This window comes from Cryptotermes secundus, unplaced genomic scaffold (genome assembly GCF_002891405.2).
Source record: "Cryptotermes secundus unplaced genomic scaffold, Csec_1.0 scaffold634, whole genome shotgun sequence".
Classification (NCBI taxonomy): domain Eukaryota; kingdom Metazoa; phylum Arthropoda; class Insecta; order Blattodea; family Kalotermitidae; genus Cryptotermes; species Cryptotermes secundus.
This window is the reverse complement of record NW_019737091.1, coordinates 220,142-240,104: the sequence shown is the minus strand read 5'-3', so window position 1 is coordinate 240,104 and position 19,963 is coordinate 220,142. Positions and strand designations below refer to the sequence as shown.

Here is a 19,963-nt window from a genome sequence, read left to right as displayed (position 1 = left end):
CGGTAATCGAGTGGTCTAAGGCATGCACTGCCTTCGCTCGCTCGCCAGCCGGGATCGTGGGTTCGAATCCCACTCAGGGCATGGATGTTTAGTGTTTGTGTGTATATGTGCCCGTTTTTAGGCAGCGCCATAGCTCAAGCGGTTAATCGCTGGCTTCCCACCGCGGCGACCCGGGTTCGATCCCGGGTCTGGATAAGTGGGATTTCTGATGGACATAGTGGCAATGGGCCAGGTTTTCTCCGCCTGGCCACAGTACCAAGTTTCCTCCAGGTTTTCTCCGAGTACTTCGGTTTCCCCTGCCAATCTTCATTCCAGCAATTGCTCCACAATCACCCTCACCTATCATCTGGGGCTGGTACAACAGGCCAGAAGTTGCCGCAGTACAAGAGACTTAGTCCCACCCCAGTAGCAATAAAGAATATATACAGTAACTGAGGCAGTCCTTGGGAATGAGAACTAAAGCAGAGGCTGAATCTCGTTAGGAAAACAAAGTCATTCACTTTTTAACTTTTATCAAATATACACCATTTCCCTTATCCGACAAGGGTAAGGTTTACTCTATTAATTATCTTACTTTATGTTATATATATATATTTTGGCTGTGTATGAATACAAGTATAATTAATTATATAATCATGAAGAGCGTCTGAAATTGACCTTTAAGGAAAGAAGTTGTATTTGCTAAGGTTTGGCTCTGGTCCCGTGAATTACGTCACGTTCTGGCAGCTCTTCTAATGTCATTTCGTCGCCTGTGGAAAAGACACCGAAGTACGTTCCCTCATTTCCGTTGATTGGTGGACAATTTTCTTTGCGCAGTCTTCAAACAAATTTCCTGGCGAGCAGTACTCCCGGGAGTTGCTTGCGTCACGGCTTTGCCCGCCAAGTGGAACTCACGTCCATAGGCTCGACTCATTTCATGTACCTTCCCGCCCAAATGGTTAAAAGTAGAGCGCTGTTAAAAGGGTTAATCATGCACCCTGCACTATCTGTGTTTTCTGCGTACAAGACAGATTCTGACGCATGTATGCTTGTGTCATGTACTCATTCTGCAGTAATTTTCTCGTTTGTCCATAGATGACAACCGTATATTTGACGCTGTGCCAATTGAATAAAAAGGAAGTAGCGTCGTTAATTTCTTACTTAGAAGTGAGGGAATCCCGTAAACGTATGAAACAGATAAAGCAGAGTTTCTGAAATATTGTGATACCGCTCTCCCACCAAAAAAAAATAATGCATAAACTTATCCTCCACTTATGCCGGCCAACGTAAAGTGCATTCCTTCACACTGTTGCTGGAACCTGACAGACTCCTCCGTAACAGCAGGGACCTGAAGAGCTTTACAGCCTCTCTACACGTACAGTAAGGTATAAAACGTTCCTGTAAATAATACAGTTTTTCCGAGCTTAATTATTTAGGAACTACATGAAGACTTATGGGGGAGCGAAAACAAGGCTCCGCCAATTTTTACCTCGGCACTAGAATTTAGATTTAGTTTTCTCGTTCACAAATATTTGAGATTTGTCGCTTTTTAAAGGATTTATTAGTCGCATTAATATCAGGAATTTATCCTGCATTCTGATAAAGAGACTCAGTGAAACTGTCTGCAATCAATTCCAGGCCAACTTCCTAAGTAGCGTCTAGCAGAAATTCTGTATGATATTTATGTTCTCGTCCTGTAAAGTAGCATCTTCTGCGTAGAGCAGTAGCCGATGTGTCCCATTAAGTCTGCAATCCCGACTGCATTTCTTGGACCTACTTAACGGCTTATTCTGAAGCAATGGCAATGAAGCGTCTGCTTGTGACAGGCTGCTCTGAACAGGAAATTACTTAGACAGTGTTTACCTATAGGAACTTCACGATCATCATATTTAAAATCATGTAAAATATTCTTTGTTTCGTGGGTGTATCGAATTCAGAAATAATGTTATAGAACCCTTTTCATATCACTCACTCTCTCAGGGAGCAGGGCCCTTCTTGAGAAACCACCAATTGTGTAGCTACACAAGGAATTCCCAGCATTGTATGGAACCCGAAAGTTTATTACCGTATTCACAAGAGTCCATCACTGGTCTCTATCCTAAGCCAGATCAATCAAATCCATACCATTCCATCATATCTCTCTAAGATCCAGTATAATATTGTCCACCCATCTACGTCTAGATCTCCCTAGTAGTCTCGTTCCTTCTGGCTTTCCTACCAATATTCTATATGCATTCCTCTTCTCCCATTCGTACTACATGTCCTGCCCATGTCATCTTCCTTGACTTGATATTTCTAAATATATTTGGCAAAGAGTACAAGTCATGAAGTTCCTCATTATGCAGTTTTTCCCAACCTCACTCACTTCATCTCCCTTCGGTCCAGATATTCTCCTCAACACCCTGTTCTCAAACACCCTCCCTCTATGTTCCTCCTTTAATGTCAGAGACGAATTTTCACACCCATACGGAACACTTTCTTCATAATCGAATTATATATGTCGATTTGAATTACTGAATTAATGATACACTGTACTACTGTATTCTGATTTCCTTCAATGTTTGTAGTCTAACCGTTCTTTGACCCCTACGTTGCTGGTTGTAGCTTCTCCTCTAGCCGTCCCCGCTCACCTGTTGGTACTACGAGTTTGCAGGTTGCTGCTGCGTCCTTCTTATCCAGTTCTTCTTTCCCTTTTTGTTATTGTAGATGTTGGTTATTTGCGGGATACGGGTTACGTGAATGCTGGGGGCCAGTAACCTTACTATAAAGACTTACTTATCGGGGGAAAAGAGGGATGAACCGGAAACTACAGGAGATAGGTACTGCATTCGCACTATGGGGATGAGATTCTGTCTCAGGGTGCATACAGGCCTCGCGTTAGCGGGAAAGATAAGAATTGTTATGCACTACACAACAGAGATTAATGAGCACTTTTTGATATTCAGTTAATAACATTGGTCTTTAATCACTTCAACCAAACTTGAAATCACTCGAAATTTTGCGACCGGATCCCTGGCTAGTTATTTAGCGACTGCTATTAGTAACACACGTAGAAGTGATTACACTTTTAATATTCACACTAATTTTTGCGTCTAATTACTTCCCGAGTTATTCAGCGACTGTTTCCGCAACAAAATTAAAAATTATTTTTTTCTTTAAACTTTGACTTTTAAACCAAACTGCCAGTGACTCTAAGTTTCCGGCTGTACTCTTGGAGAATTGTTCAGGGACCACTTTAGCAGACTAGCCCTGCTTTGAGGCTAGAAATCTTCACAGCTTCAGCTTCGGCTCCAAGTTACTACCCTAATTTCTGCTGATTGGAACAATTAGAATTTTGGGAATTTACCATAATTCTCACTGCTCCAATCGTCTAGCTGTAGTGTGGAACTTTTGACCTTAAAGTCCTAACGTAGGTTTTTACAGCTGCTTGAAAAATTATACCAGTAGCGTACGTTGAGTGCCTTCCCACTTTTGACTTACGGGGTTCAAAACCTGTCAAGTGTAACTTTACCAAAGCATCTCGCCGGTCAACTTAGGAACTGAATTTCCTGGAAAACGCTGCGGGGTGCTTCCTGCCTGGTCTCTGTAGCAGTGAAGCAAGCCCTATTCTTGAAACCAAAAATCGGGCTAAGTCAACTTCGAATGTTCCTTACTACATCTTATGCGTAATTACTATAATAAAAAAATCTTAATTACAAGTAAAACTGGTGACGTCAGTGGTACGGCTACAGTAGAATGCATAATATCTGATTATTAATTGAATATTAAGTTAAAACTGGTCCTCAGTAATTTAGTCTGAAAACGGAATGTACATAGAATTAGAAATGCTTGGCAAGATACTGTACTGAGCCTATAAGTTCCACAGTCGCGTTTAAAAAATACGTAACGATAACAGATTCCTTGTGCAGTTGTGGAAATTTGTTCTTATTCCAGACAGAATCATGGATATGTGAATGCAACATTTGAAGTCGTGTTTCGATGAGTTCTATGTATATAGTTATTTGATTGGATCCTGAAGATTTATACGTTTCCAAGTTCTGTGTAACAACAACTTTTGAGGAAATAAGCTGGGATAGTGTGGTTCAGCTCCATGTATTTAATCTGCGTAACACATTTAAATGCCCGTCACGGCAGCCGAGCGGTCTAAGGCATGCACTGTCTTCTCTCGCTCGGAAGCCAGGATCGTGGGTTCGAATCCCACTCAGGGCATGGATGTTTGTGTGCGTTTTTCTGTGTTTGTGTACAGGTAGAGGCCTTGCGACGAGCTGATCACCCGCCCAAGGAGTCCTACTGTATGTTTAAGATCTTGTAAAACCGAAGTGAAACGGAGAGTTTCATGGAGGTAGGCCTAGGCCCAATTTGGGGCTGCAGCTCCAATGAAAAAAAATGCAGCACATCTATACAGAGCCAACGTTATACAGATGTATTCGGAAAATGTGCTGTTCGATTATTGGCCGGTTTACCACCGGTTATATTGATGGAAATTTCCGTGGTTTCTTCAGTATCTCCAATGAGATGCTGGGACAGTATCTCGTTTAGACCACGGTCTTATGCTTCCAAATCCTTTCCAGTTCATAAGTCATCAGTCATCCTAACAAGTGACGCAGTATATCCTCTATACTGTAAGCTTCGTTAAATAAACCCCAAAGGAAACATTGTCAATCCCAAACATATTCAATAGGCGACATCAGAAACTCTTCCACCTCTTAAAATACTGTGGGAACGTACCAGCTTATCACAATTTCCGGTCATTACTACATCAGTTGTAGGTTCATAATATTTATTTTCGCTTACGCCTCTACACAAATCCCCGATATCCCTGTTTGTAACAAGCCTATTAATTTTCTTCTTCAGATATCCCTCCTTTTGTCGCTGAAATATATTGTCATATGTTGCAGTGACTAAGACGAGAGTTAGGATTGGTGGATCGGTTTATCGGATCTTCACTAGTCGTAATTATAATTAGTTCTTAGACTCTCAAGATTACTGTAACTATAGTACATATAACGTCACACACAAAGCCTTCTAATTCTTTTCCTGGCCACATTTTTTTTCCCTTGGAACTTCGGAAATCCAGTGAAGTTAGTTCCCATTCCCATATTCACTCATATCCTTTCGGCACGGACCACCCACATAGAAAACAGTTCTATTGTTGCGTAGCTCAGACCACACAGGACACTAGTCACATGAGTCTCACCGGTCCATTGGCGCGCTGACCTTTGTCGTCCTATTGTTGCGTGATTTTAAGTGAGAATGTGTTTATCGCGCCGTTATTTGGCAATGTTTTGACATGTCACAATATGATAGTTTCGCATCTTATTTTTTTTTTATTTTTTAGATTTTATCCACTTATTTGATGTGGAGTCTGCAAATACTACAATTCATTCTGCTTTCATTGATCTAATATGTATTTCCTTTCATATGACCCTTAAAATATTCGAAGTTCAAGCTTGATGTGCAACAAAGTTAATTATTCCAAATTGCTTTTTGCCCATTATTATTTAAGTTCTTCTTATTGTCTTTTGTTGTGCTTGATTAATCACACAGCTCCGACAGCGTCTGTTTGCCACTCTATCTAATTACGACAGCATTACTTCATGCCTCATTTAATGAACCTCTTTGTCATCTGATATGAAATACGCAGGCGCGCACACACAATATACGGCTTGAACACAGATCCATTTGCACGTGTAGTCTAGACATATATATACTTTCGAAATTCATATATCAGTGACAACTCCATATTGTCTATGTAGTAACGAACATAACCACTTGCTATGATAACAAATACGTATAAAATGATATTTATGCTTTCCTATGTCCCATACACAAGTGAAATGCTTAATGAGGCGACCATTTCTGTCTCTGCATTCTGCATGTTTTGTGTCTGAACTCACTTAGCCATTTGTAAGCCATTATTTTTTTTTCCTTGGCACTACAGCCCCAGTGGGCCTAGGCCTACCTCCATGAACTTCTCTGCTCACTTCGGTTTTTCTAGATCTTACACAATCGGCAGGACTCCTTGGGCGGGTGATCAGCTCGTCGCAAGGCCTCTACCTGTAGACAAACACAGAAAAACGCACACACAAAAACTAAACATCCATGCCCTGAGTGGGATTCGAACCCACGATTCCGGTTTCCAAGCGAGCGAAGACGGTATATGCCTTATACCGCTTGGCTACCGTGACCGGCTGTAAGCCATTATTGGCCATAATAAATTTCTTGGGAGGATTTAATTTTTATCCCTGTCAGTTCTCTGATATCTTCCTGAGAGTTCAATCCGAAGTTTGATTACCATGACCACAAGAGCTCACCACCTGTCTCTATCCTTGTTGCATGAATTGTGTCCATATCGTAAACTCATATTGCTTTGTAATCTGTTTTAATATTATTGTGATATGACGCCTGAAAGCCGGAATAATTCACTACTAGACAAAGGTTCTTTAGGCACGTATCCACTGCAACGGATAGGCTTTTGAAAACTAAGTGTTGCTATGAAATTAACACGCGTTTCCTGGAGATCGATCTTTTATTGCTAGTGGGGTGGGACTAAGTCCCTTGTACTGCGGCCACTTCTGGCCTATTGTACCAGCCCCAGATGATAGGTGAGGGTGATTGTGGAGCAATTGGTGGAATGAAGATTGGCAGGGGAAACAGAAGTACTCGGAGAAATCCTGCCCCCGCGCCACTTTGTCCACCACAAATCCCACTTGACCAGGCCCAGGATCGAACCCGGGCCGCCGCAGTGGGAAGCCAGCGACTAACCGCTTGAGCTATGTCGCGGCCGAGATCGACTTGGTACGGAACGCGTTCCCATATCAGCGGACAAGCAGGAAACTTTCTTTGTGGTCACTCTAGACTATACATGTAGCCGTGCCAAGAAGAACGCATTCAAATCAAAACAACGCAGTAATAGAACGGTATGCCCAGATGTGCACTAAACAGTCGAAGCGAACCTATTTAAGGAAGGGCCCTATCCGGAGAGAATCAATCCCGTGTGAAGGTGGGGTCAAATACCATCACCGTAGCCTTGCGAGTCGTAGGAGGCAACAAAAAGGGTAGGTTCGAATCTGAGGCAGTAAAACATGGTAGCAAGTCCCACAGGACTCGGACCCGAGAATAACTGTGCTGGCGAGGACTAGCAACAATTATAAACGACAGACCCGTCCTCTCGTCAATGAGAGCTCCCCACATCAACAAAGCCGCTACTATTTGACAGTATTAAAAGTCTGGTTGTAAGCCCTAGATTGGTGTTTTATTCCAAGACAGACTGGTCGACTGACGGTCGGTCGGAACATAAGACTCGACTCGAGAACGCATTCATTCTTCTTTCGTCATTCGTCGTAATTCAGTCGCAAATGAGCCGTGATTAGGCATTTAGTCGTAACAGAATTCAGAAGGTAGTCCAATAGTTCAGTGTTCAGCTGTGGCGTGTTAACCAGGAATTAACTTACAAGATGGGTTCAGCTGTATACTGCATTAAATCGTTCTTATTGTACTTTCTTCTACAGAAAGTATGTTGGGAGTCAGTTCTTACTTTGGGACACTCTTCCTCCTCATTATCAGCGCAATGCTGTAACAGCTGTGAATATCCTGCAGATTTATGTTCCTATTAGGACGCGTCCTATTCTCTTGACCACAAAAATGTTCTTCCTTCTAATGACCCTTAGTTCTTGTGTGTATGTGTACGAATTTATCTTTCCTTGCTGTAATATTTACTTCATTTAAGCGGGAACATGATGCTGAGGAGAGTATCTGGACCTAAAAGGGAGAAAGTAACTGGGGGCTGGAGAAAAATGCTTAATGAACAGCTATATAATTTGTACACTTCTCAAATTATTACTACGGATCATCAAATCAAGGAGGGTTAGTTCGGTGGGGCATGACATATATATATATATATATATAAGTACTAAGATAAGAACCAGGCCTTGTGGACCAGCTCAAGATCTACGTAATACACAGAGAAACGCGACACAGAAAACAAGTCATACGGACATACTCAGAGGTACGTAGTTGCAAACTTACGATGGCGATGTTCGAGAATTCCGGGACAGCAAGTGTCATAGACCAGAGTTTTGGTGGGGAGGCCTTTCATTTAGTGGGTAATAACATGGCCTATATATATATATATCAAGTAAAGCTATCCCTGTAACAGGCCGTGAAAGCCCCTAGGGATGTGAGACATCGAGGGTCCCACATTATCTAGACAGTCGGCTCAAAGATGGCGGTAAGATTGTCAGCCCTACGCGCCGGGCGCTCTTTACTCTCCAGGAAAATTATTAATTAATTCATGGTACTCATTTTTGTTAGAGGCTGAGTCAACCCCAGGGCCATAGTGCGGCTGGAAGGATTAGGTCAACTGAGAAAAAAATCCAATGACCTCATCGGGGGTTGAACCCGCGACCTTCTAGCTTGTAGAATAGCCCCTAAACCAACTACATATAATGAAAAGAAATATATAGGTTCTATAAGACGCCAGAGAAGGTTACGGTCTAGAAATAAATGCAGAGAATAATAAGTAAAATTGCATGCCTTCTCACTAGAATTCAGGAAAATTTTGAAGAATAAAAATAACTAATAAACACTTAAAAGCGAGGCAAAGTTAAAATATGATTAAGCGATAACAAATAATTAAATTCCTGGAAAAAATGAAATGGAATTAACCCTTTAAGGACTGAATTTCTAAATAATATAGCAAATTTCGAAAAAATATTACTTCTCAGCTACAGAGATAAACTGGAAGCAATTGCCGTGTATAGTGAGAACAAGATGACACACATATACTGCACATATTCTGTGGACAGAACGCAGAGTGTTACTGTGTTAAATCATGTGGCACATGTTAAATGATTAAATCAGTTAGAGCTTAAATCTAATCGGTCCCAGTGCATTTAGTCTTAGAGTTTTCAATCTTGCAGCACACAGACTAAACCATAAACTCTCTGTTTTTAATTGTTAAAGAATAGTATAAGGATGAAGTGTAACAAACTACATTAAACTTGAAGTTTGTCTTGTTCTTTAACAATTTATATGAAGTGTACCAATCGAAATGTCTCATTATAAGGTTTATTTTTATTAGAATAAAATGTTATGTATTGGTGTCAAACTTGGCTTCACACACTGAGGAGAGAATGTAGAAGTGCATTTCGGATACTTCAGAAGAGGAAGCTGGGGACAGAGTTTCACGATCAGTATTTTTCGCTCTTTATTATTTGCATGATCACGTGAAGGAAAATGGGATGCGCAGGTAATGTAACACATGTGGGAAAAATGAGAAAACATTCTAAACTGAGGTCGAGGAGGCCCCGGGGAAGAGATTATTTTGAAGACCAACGTATATAGGGGAAGGTTGAATTAAATGTAACTTAATGATTAGGATGGGGGGCGGTGGCCTAGATAAATGTGACTGAATGAGAACAGGTCCTGAGAGAGGCATATGCAGACACATTAATGAGTTATTCATATGGGGTGGAGAATTTCTTGAAGCTAAATATCTCGTATGTTGTCAAGAAAAATTTTCATCTTTGTAATCACTTAGTTAATGTACTAATTAACTAGTTAGTTACGTACGACAGGAGTTAAAATCTATCTTTCTCCTCCTTAAAAGTAAAGGTGTCCTTGTGCTTAACTAATTGAACACAATGACTTAAAGTAGTATGGGGGAGTGGATGTATAAATACACATTTTCTTAACCTTGACACAAGTTGGAGGTGAGCAGTCAGTTTCACTCCCCGGCCGCTTTACCTGCCAGAAAGAATCCCCAATACTTATTGGATATTAGGTTGGGTGGACCCCAGAGCCAGTCTGGATGACGTGGAGAAGAGAAATTTGTTGACTCTACCGGAACTCGAACCCCGAACCCTCAGTCATCCAGTTCGTAGCAAGTCGCTCTAACTACTACGCTATCCTGCCTCGTTCTCCTTAAGCTATAGAATTATTAAACACTGATTTATTAACATAAGCATATGATTATGGTCTTGAGCCATTTGTAACTAAATCAGTATCTACGTGAGGACACGTCCATGGCTCCTACACCAGAGTGACGCTCTTCAGAATGGCTTGGAATCCTTTCGACAATACGGAGACTCCGGCTCAATGCATGGGTACTTCTCCCTTCCACACAGCCATCAACTCCCCCCTCCGCCTTTTTCAACTGAAGCTCTCATCAACTTCAAAATCCAGCATTTTTTTTTCAACCAGAAGTGAAATCCGGAATTTTCCAGAAATGTTTTCATGTGTGTGTGCGCGCTCGCGCGTCTGTATGTGTGTTTTACACACAGGATATACAACGTCTGGTACGCCATTTTCATTTGAACTACTGCCATTCTTTCCCCTGAGTATATTCTGAAGATGATATGCTACGTTTGAGGAAGTCTGCTTTCTTGGAGAGCGTACTGGAATGTCCCATTAGGGACACCCACACATGAAACTAACTTGCAGGTTATATCGCGTATAAAATATGACTACTTTTTTATTTCCCTTCATAACATTTGAATTTGAATAATTCCTTTCGTAACTTAATGCCAACATTTCCACTGAGAATGTACTAGGCATGTGAAAAGTAACATATTTCAAAATTGGTAGAATTAGTGCGTGTAAGACGACTCAAATTAGCGCTTTCGAACATTAAGAGAAAAGCATATCTCGAGTGTGTCTGAGAACAGGACACTGAAGAGAATTCGGACCCTTATTTAAGGGGTAGCCAACGGGGACTCTACAAAACAGAAATAAATCTACAAATTATACTAGGACACTTGCTTCACTGAAATCGCGAAAATTTAGTTTATATTATTAGTTAATATAAAAAATAAGAACAAAATATCATCGCCAAAAACTAAATTTATTGACACTGATATAGAGGCCTCCTATAACGGTAAATTCGGCAGTGGTATTCTTCACCAACGAATATGGTCGTGTAAAATCAAGGACGACGAGATGGACTGGGCATGTAATTTGACTGGTAACGTGACTGAGAGTGATGATAATGCATAAAAGAGCATAATTCGGAAAATTGAAAGGATGATGACGCTTTGAAGTTATGGACGTAAATGGGAAAGTGTTAAATGATCTAAAATAGATCTAGATTGGATCGTAAAGTAGTAGAATTAATTCATCCGGCTCTGAAGAGGAAACAGTAGCAGTCTTCTGCATACCGAAATAATCTTCCTCTTCTTGCATCTCAACAATTAATGTACTGGGCGACTTAGATACACAAGCGACAACTTTACCCACCGGATACACAGCTTCGCTGTCATTTTACTCTGCTGACAAACGGAAAGCATTCGTTCTGTCCCCACTGCCATGCTTGTCGGATAGGCCAAAGATGACAACGTAATCTATCTGTAAATTGTCTCTGTCATCTTGTTCACAGGGTACTCTTGGGGTCATCCGAGCCGAGACTGGAGCCAGCAGGACGACGACAAAGTGACACCAGAATTTGAAATAGCAACGTCGAGCGTCACGGCATTAGTCGGCCAGCCTGTATATTTGCCTTGTAGAGTGAGGAATCTAAGGGACAGAGTGGTGAGTGTTTCCACTAGCACCTCAAACTGTAGGTCCTGTAAATAGCCTGTAACTTGTGGTACTACGGAGGAACCTAAGGGACAGAGAGATGAGTGTTTCCACTAGCACCTCAAACTGTAGGTCCTGTAAATAGCCTGTAACTTGTGGTACTACGGAGGAACCTAAGGGACAGAATGGTGAGTGTTTCCACTAGCACCTCAAGCTGTAGGCCCTGTAAATTGTCTGTAACTTGTGGTACTACGGAGGAACCTAAGGGACAGAGTGATGAGTGTTTCCACTAGCACCTCAAACTGTAGGCCCTGTAAATTGTCTGTAACTTGTGGTACTACGGAGGAACCTAAGGGACAGAGTGATGAGTGTTTCCACTAGCACCTCAAACTGTAGGCCCTGTAAATTGTCTGTAACTTGTGGTACTACGGAGGAACCTAAGGGACAGAGTGATGAGTGTTTCCACTAGCACCTCAAACTGTAGGCCCTGTAAATTGTCTGTAACTTGTGGTACTACGGAGGAACCTAAGGGACAGAGTGATGAGTGTTTCCACTAGCACCTCAAACTGTAGGCCCTGTAAATTGTCTGTAACTTGTGGTACTACGGAGGAACCTAAGGGACAGAGTGGTGAGTGTTTCCACTAGCACCTCAAACTATAGGCCCTGTAAATTGTCTGTAACTTGTGGTACTACGGAGGAACCTAAGGGACAGAGTGGTGAGTGTTTCCACTAGCACCTCAAACTATAGGCCCTGTAAATTGTCTGTAACTTGTGGTACTACGGAGGAACCTAAGGGACAGAGTGGTGAGTGTTTCCACTAGCACCTCAAGCTGTAGGTCCTGTAAATTTTCTGTAACTTGTGGTAGTACGTCTATCAGAAATCTTCAAGTCGGTATGTTCTCCTTTGCATATTTATCTCATTCTTAGCTTAAACAAAATTAGATTCTAAAGGGTTCTGACGATGGTGGATGACACACAGAATTACTGGGGTTTAGACTTTTTCCATCGTCCGGAATTTTAGGCCATAGAGGACACGACGTTTCGGAAACTGGATTGTTTCCGTCTTCAGGTGAGAAAGGAAGACACCTGCTAAATTGGGCCCCTTACAAAAAGCTAATCTCAATCACTGGGTATTCAGCGGGATTTTTGAGCCTCTCGTCGGACAGATTTTGTGGAAACAAGGTTTTCAAGATGAATATTCAGTTCTGCTGTAATGCACCTGTGCTGCAGTAGTCCTGTTATTTTCGAAACAGTCTTTCTCAGTGTACAACAATTTCTTTCTGTCAGTTTTGATTTTCGCCCGCTGTTCTTCTTGGATGATGTTGTCTTCCTATGATTCCTGTATATTGACATAGCCCTAGATACCGTCTCTCTCAATATGCTTAATAATATGGCTCCAGTGAAATGCGCACCAAAATCTGGCCGCTTAAAAATCAGACATGTCTCCCATTTCCGATTCTTTCATACGGACTGTAACTCAACACAATTACTATTGCACTGACACGATCACTACAGAGTTTAAACAATCGGAAGAACATTCGGTATTGACAAACTGAAGTCCTTACAGCGTAGTCAACACAAATTCTATTCCTTCATTAATGTTTCCACTATTTTATTTTTCATAAAATAATGTTGAGTTGGGAAATTCGAGGAGGATGAGTGGAAGGAACATGTAGCACGTATGGACGAGGTAATAAATACAAATATCTTTTTGAAACTTGAAGGGAGAACACCGCGTGAGAAGTGTCAGCATATTTGGGAAAATAATACCAATAACACATAATAAAATATTAATAGTATAAAATTTTTTGTAGACTGGATTTATGTTGCTCAATATACGGACCAGTGGTGGACTGCTCTGAAAACGGAAATAAATTTTCGGCTACTGACTTCCCTAAAGTGCTGGATATTTCTAGATTAGCTAAGCGAGAGTTAGCTTCTCAGGAAGAATTGTGCTACATGGAGTTATTAGAATCAGTCACTCCATCAAAAGAGGCCTACTAAGGGTTTAAGGTTTAATGGTTTCATAACTGTTCATGAATCAGGGAAATCCATAAAATTGACTTCGTTGGAAATTGAATATAACACGAGGATTTACGTAATTTAAATCGTTATAGCGATGCTTAATACTTATATTTGTTGCATTCTTGCACTGCTTTCAATGCTCTGTCAATAGAATGCGCTAATGACTAATGCATACGTATTAGAAGATATGTTTCTCGATCTCAGAGTCTGCACATAAGCCAAAGTTTCCATTGTTTACGACTCACTTCTAGTGGTAGAAGCCTTTCTTTCTCATCACGGAAATAACTCATCCCTAAAACTCAACTACCGGTATGTCTATTTACTTCCTGTGTTTAAACCATTTATTAAATATTAGTAGCTGAAACCACGAACTCTGCCTCAGAGCTAGAGTCACGGCTTCAGCCAGGCAGACCAGTTTACGGAAATACGACATTGAGGAGCATCCAGGCTGTCAGGTAGCACAGAAAGGGACCCGAGACAATGTTGTCGACGATTCCATCCCAAACACGGACTCTTAATACACTTGTTCGCGAATAGCTTGAAGATTATCCAGTTCCCAGAGGTCGCTGTTACAGACGTTGTACACATGCTCACACGTAACGTATGATTCATCACTGCACAGAATGTTGTTTTAAAAAGCGCTCTTCTGCAGTGTGTCGACGTACTAGCAATTCGCACAACTGCATTTGTAGAAGGCAATCGTCTGGAAATATCTAGTAGATGTGGGCTCCTGTAGTTGTTGTATGGGTGGAACTGACTGTCATGGAGCACGTCGAGGACCCTCAGTTGAGTAGCCCCATTCTCGTGAGATAACACGCGAGCTTCCCCACGGCTTTTGTTCCATAGCTGCAATTATGTCATCTTCATTTGCTGATGTCCGTGAAGTCCTTAGGCGACCTGCATTCACGTGTGTTGTAGGCGTTACACTCCCTGTCTCTGGAGACGCTGCTCCATCGTCGAAACACAACAGAGTCTGGCAGACTTCGACTAGGATAACAGAGCGCGCGATCCCGTACAGCAAACATTCGATCATAACTGGTCCCTGTTGTGCAGTGTGTGTCTTGAGTGAAGGTGAGGTAAAGCTATCCCTGTAACAGACCATGGAGGCCAATAGGTTTTGAGAAGTCAAGGTTCCCACATTTTCTAGACAATCGACTCACACATGGTGGTAATATTGTCAGCCTTACGAGCCGGCCGCCCTTTATCACCCAGGAAGATTCCTCATACTCATTTCTGTCAGAGGATGAGTCGACACCAGGGCCATAGTGCGGTTGGAAGGATTAGGTCAATTGAAAAAGAAATCCATCTCATTGAGACTCAAACCCGAGACCTTCCAGCTTGTACCATAGTGCCTCAACCAATACACTTAACAATGGGCTAAGTACCGTCATGAAAAATACCACTACTGAGGAGTAAATTAGACCATTTTGTGGGAATGTCTATCTCGGAAACCAAGGCTCGGAAGACATACATCTGTTAAGATTTTAAACTTGTTTTCTAACAAAGAGCTTGCTCCTGAATTTGATTTATTCTGTAAGTTACGTAAGACAACGTAATGCACCAGAAATCGTTGTGCTGACGTTAGCTGTGTAACCAACCGAAGTGAATCGCGTCGTAAAATGAGTCGTGTATTTCCTCCACGACATCTGGATAGCTGATTATGAGCTTCCTTTATGTTTATAATTAAAGTTCAGTTTCGTTTTGAAGAATTTTCGCGATCAGTTGGATAACTAAAATTTTCGAGAGACACCTTCTACAGTTGAAATATCTCTGTACAACTAAATTTTTGTTTAGCATTGTAAAGGGGATCGCTATTAGATATACGTTATTATCCGGACTACTCAGGACATATTTCGAGTTTTCTTTTTACTGCTAGTGGGGTGGGGCTAAGTCCCTTGCACTGCGGCCACTTCTGGCCTATTGTACCAGCCCCAGATGATAGGTGAGGGTGATTGTGGAGCAATTGGTGGAATGAAGATTGTGCAGGTGAAACCGAAGTACTCCTAGAAAAACCGCCACAGCGCCACTTTGCCCACCACAAATCCCACTTGACCAGAACCGGGATCGAACCCGGGCACCGCGGTGGGAAGCCAGCGACTAACCGCTTGAGCTATGGCGCGGCCTAATTCTGAGTTTATATTCATAATGGATCTAGAAGGTCTAGCTTCGATCCCCGGCAGGGACAAGATATTTCTCTCTCCATATCGTTCACACCGGTTCTGGGACCTAACCAGTCTCCTGTCCATTGGGTACTAGGGGCTGTTTGCCAAGGGGTAAAATGGTCTATGCGTGAAACTGGCTACTCACGTCCGTCTATTGCCGAGGTCAAAAATGATGGAGCTACGTCTCAACTCCCTCACATATATACATGTATAACGAAGCACAGGAACAACTTTACGTTTACATTACTTTTAGTAATCAATATAATTGCAGTAAGCTGGTGTTGAACTGTAATTAGCATGTCACTTAATTCAAGCTCAGAGGCTAACAGCGAATGAATTGTCACGCGGACACTAGTATCCATATTAAGCGCCTGGGCTTTTACAACTTTCCCATTCTCAATCTTCCCTCAGATTCATTTTGTAGAACAAGGGACTTTGAATAATGCACAGACTTAAACCCGCTACAGCAGCAGCATTGCAAAGTGCTATCCGCTATGCCACGGTCCTCTGGATGTTGTATGAGCTTAGTACAGTTGTTGGTTGTTGGGAAGAGAGAGGAGTGAGATCTAAACTCGTCTAGTTGGCCGTGATATGCAGTATCACAGACAGCATTGTTACAGAGTTCCTTCGGAAAAAGTGCACAGAAAGCCCCACGGGAGATATTCCATCGTTTGACAAAAAATATTTCTCTTTCACTGTAGACACGGCGAAAAATAAAAAATTTGGACGCGTTCTTACGTTTCACAGCTTCAAATTAAATTCCGTGTAGAACAGCATAGTGGCCAAGAAAGAAGTAGTGTCAGAAGTGGCCGGATTGGAAACTGCATTGGATCTTGAACGTTATACCGCCGTACTACAATAATTGAAGAAGATGACGAATGATAGAAACACAGATAGGTTCTCTAGCCTCCCGGATTGATATTGCCACGTGACAGAGTGACTATAAACGAGATTTCGAGTGTGGATGGATTTACTGACCACTTACACACACAACTAATAAGTACAAATAATTACAACGCCCCCGCTATTCGCCACCAATCACAAATCACCACAACATCTGCTAAGGCTTTTCCAACCTGCTGCGCCTTAAGCAGCCGTTCCCTAACAACGGTTTCTAACTGTGTAGATTCTTAAGTTTCATCCTCTCAGCTGCTATCATCATAGCCTCCCGTACAGAACTCTATCGAACCAAACTTGCCCCTTGCTTATAACATTTCGGCACAGACCACATAGAAAACATTCCGTTGCCATTGTTGTACTGCAACTGTTGCATTATTAATAATCTGCTGCCTAGCAACGGGAACGCTTTTACCGAGCCGTTACCAAGAATAGTCGCTGTTTAGAGAGTCACTGTTTAGCAACTGGTCTATAGGCCACAATATCTCAATGCGTCTTTCCCTTTTTTTACTTTCCCTTTCTATTTTCACACGTTTATCTCATCTCTTCTTTTCTCGCCTTTACCCGTCCATACAAATAGTATGTCCATCATCTTTCCTTTCTCTCTCTCTTTTTAAGTCGCTCTTCATGATGTTAGAACAGTTAGGTAAATATTGCTAAAACTATTCCCTTAATCAGTTGCCCGTAGGAAAGGGAGAGTGGGACAGCCGTCCAGGGTCCCGAATTTTTTCTCTTTTGTGGGGGGACGGAGTTATTACGCAACGACATGATTAAATGAAGTACTCCTTGCTCACTTTCCTAGTTTTAAAAGTAATAAAATCATGTGCAGTTCTGTGAGAATCCCCATTCTTTAATAGCACAGACCAGTTCCACCAACACACGAAACACGAAGAAAAATTAGCACTATATTTTGCATATTTTAACTTCTTTTGAATAAAATAACTTTCATCTGTATATGCCACGCCCCCACACCTGAGGTAACTTTGTATTAACAAAGTGACTAGCAAGATGACTATTCTGGAAGCATTCAAACATATTTTATTAAATAATATAATAATTTCCTCCTCAAAATGTAATGCTTTCCTTTTGCTTAACTAAGGAACAAGTCAAGAAAACATATAAGGGGACCGGAGATCAATCTCCACGCTTTCTTTAGCTCGACACCATACGGAAAAGAATGGACACCAGTACCTAGAACGATCTAGATAGCGTACGTTAGTGAAAAAAGAAAATACTTCCGCAGGCGGAAATCAAATTCCGCTCTCATCGCCCGCAGACTGGTCAATGTACGTACCTGGCTCCTGAAATGTCTTCCATAAGAATGAATTATTCGGTCTCAGCTTGCTTCTGGATACTCAGACAAGTCGCAGGGATATTTTCCTCACTGCAGATCTCTAACTCACCTTCCTCGTTGCCTCGTCTCAGCCGCAAGCACAACTTTACTTTGTAGAACCAATAAACGTCCCTCGGTTGCAGAGAAGATTAATGACATTACGAAAGCATGTCGCAGAAACACGTAACTGATTATAGAGACATGGTACATTAATATTGGGAAGTAAAACGGAATTATGTGAAGTGGGGGCCGCGAAGATATGTTTTGAAAGCATGGCCCTAAGGAGGAAAGAGCGTGTTTCCATGCTGTAGAGGCGCCAAGGGAATGAGGGAATTAGGCATGTTCCGGTTTGTATCACGAGGCTACGTAATCTCAAATCCCGGGCTCTGACTCAGTGCACTCCCCTAAAAAAGTATCGGTCAGCTAAGTGTCCAAGCCACGAGCGTCCCCCATGTTGTGTACATTGTGTAGGCTTTATGTACGAAAGTTTCCGGATTCCATAAAACTTTCCGCAGTAACTACATGACTGATTTCCCATATTTATATGGAAATCAAATTTACATAGAATAAAATAAATTATACCAATCGCACAGGGTCTTCCTTGAAAAGCTAGCGCTCAGTTGATCAAGAATTTTCCCGATTCTTCGGCCAAAAAAAATTTAGCTGAAAAAACATTAGCGATATCTCCCGAAATGCAAGGTTTGTGTGAAACTTGATGTTTCATAAAAGTATAAACATAAGCCCAAAATTGGAAGTAAAGGACTGTTGAAACCTGCCGAAATACACACAAAATTTTAATAATAATTTTAACCACATTTCTTCCTTGTGGTTACTAGCAACAAAATTCGGTAATCTCTGCTCCGGTGTCTTAATTTGGCTGCATAATTTCAGAGCTATGGTGCTTATTTGGGTTATCATTAGTAACTAGGCTCTACGGCGTCAAAGGGTGGGATGATCAGAGAATAGGGAAGGATTAAAAGTGATTGGCGGTGTCCTAATCGACGAACCACCCCGGAATTCTCCTTGGAAAATTGACGAGAACCATGTAAAACCTCAGGGCAGCTAATATCTTTGTCAAGATTCAAACCAAGTACATCCCAAATAGAAATCTAAAACTTTACGCTAGATAACTCTACTCAGGTTCTGAGCTATATTTCCTATGTTTCTTTTCTTTTTGATTAAACAACGTCCATTTCGTTACACAAATTCTAATTTGCGACGATTTTTTTCCTCGTTACCTGAAGATATGTCTTTAAATAATGAAATTCAGCATTTCCTGAATAACACTATCTTCTGGTTTTACTCATTTCTTGCATCCTGTTGTGTGTTTAATCAATAGTAGAGTGAATTCACCGACTACACAACACGTTTTTTATTATCACTACATGTTTCGACCTCAAGAGGTCATCCTCAGGTGTATGAACACGCCAGTATAATTACGCGTAAGTCTGGATAAGATACAGGGTCGAATGAGTAAAAAGTGAATGTAAACGCGTGTAATTATACAGCCATGTTCATACACCTGAGGATGACCTCTTGAGGTCGAAACATGTAGTGATAATAAAAAAGTGTTGTGTAGTCGGTGAATTCACTCTACTATTGACTATCTTCTGGGATATTACGCCCTTTAGTCTTGTAAACCGTAACCGCGTTTTCAAACTAATATACTGCCTCCATTCTCAGGATTGAAGCGATCATGTAATAGTACTTTCAAATATGCTGTAATGAATATATATATTATTTCCTTGGATATATATTTAGTCAGTAAGTTTCCGTTTAACATTTTCTTGTAATTCTTCTACTCACATTAATGCAGAAATCCCCTTGTAGCAACATGCAATGGCTTAGGTTGGCTATACTGATACCTCTCCATTATACGGAGCACGAAGCCCAAGCACCCGAGTTGCACGTACCAATTTATTTACTTTGTTGATTTTCACCGCCCCCTAATGACTTTTAGGCTTAGTTACTGCCCACTACCACAATCTCCCTTCTCCAAATTCAAGCAGTTAGCAAGCCACCTACCCCATTAACTCCAACAACCCCTATTAAC

The 19,963-nt window shown here is 41.5% G+C and overlaps 1 protein-coding gene across 2 annotated transcripts in view; it reads left to right on the top strand.

Annotated features, from left to right (window-relative positions):
- Positions 1 to 19,963, top strand: part of LOC111870159 (hemicentin-2) — a 207,320-nt gene that overhangs the window by 78,303 nt on the left and 109,054 nt on the right. For both annotated transcript variants that reach the window (XM_023862216.2, XM_023862215.2), the window contains exon 2: positions 11,354 to 11,505. In XM_023862216.2, the coding sequence (XP_023717984.1) occupies positions 11,354 to 11,505 (152 nt within the window). The remainder of the gene's footprint in view (positions 1 to 11,353; positions 11,506 to 19,963) is intronic.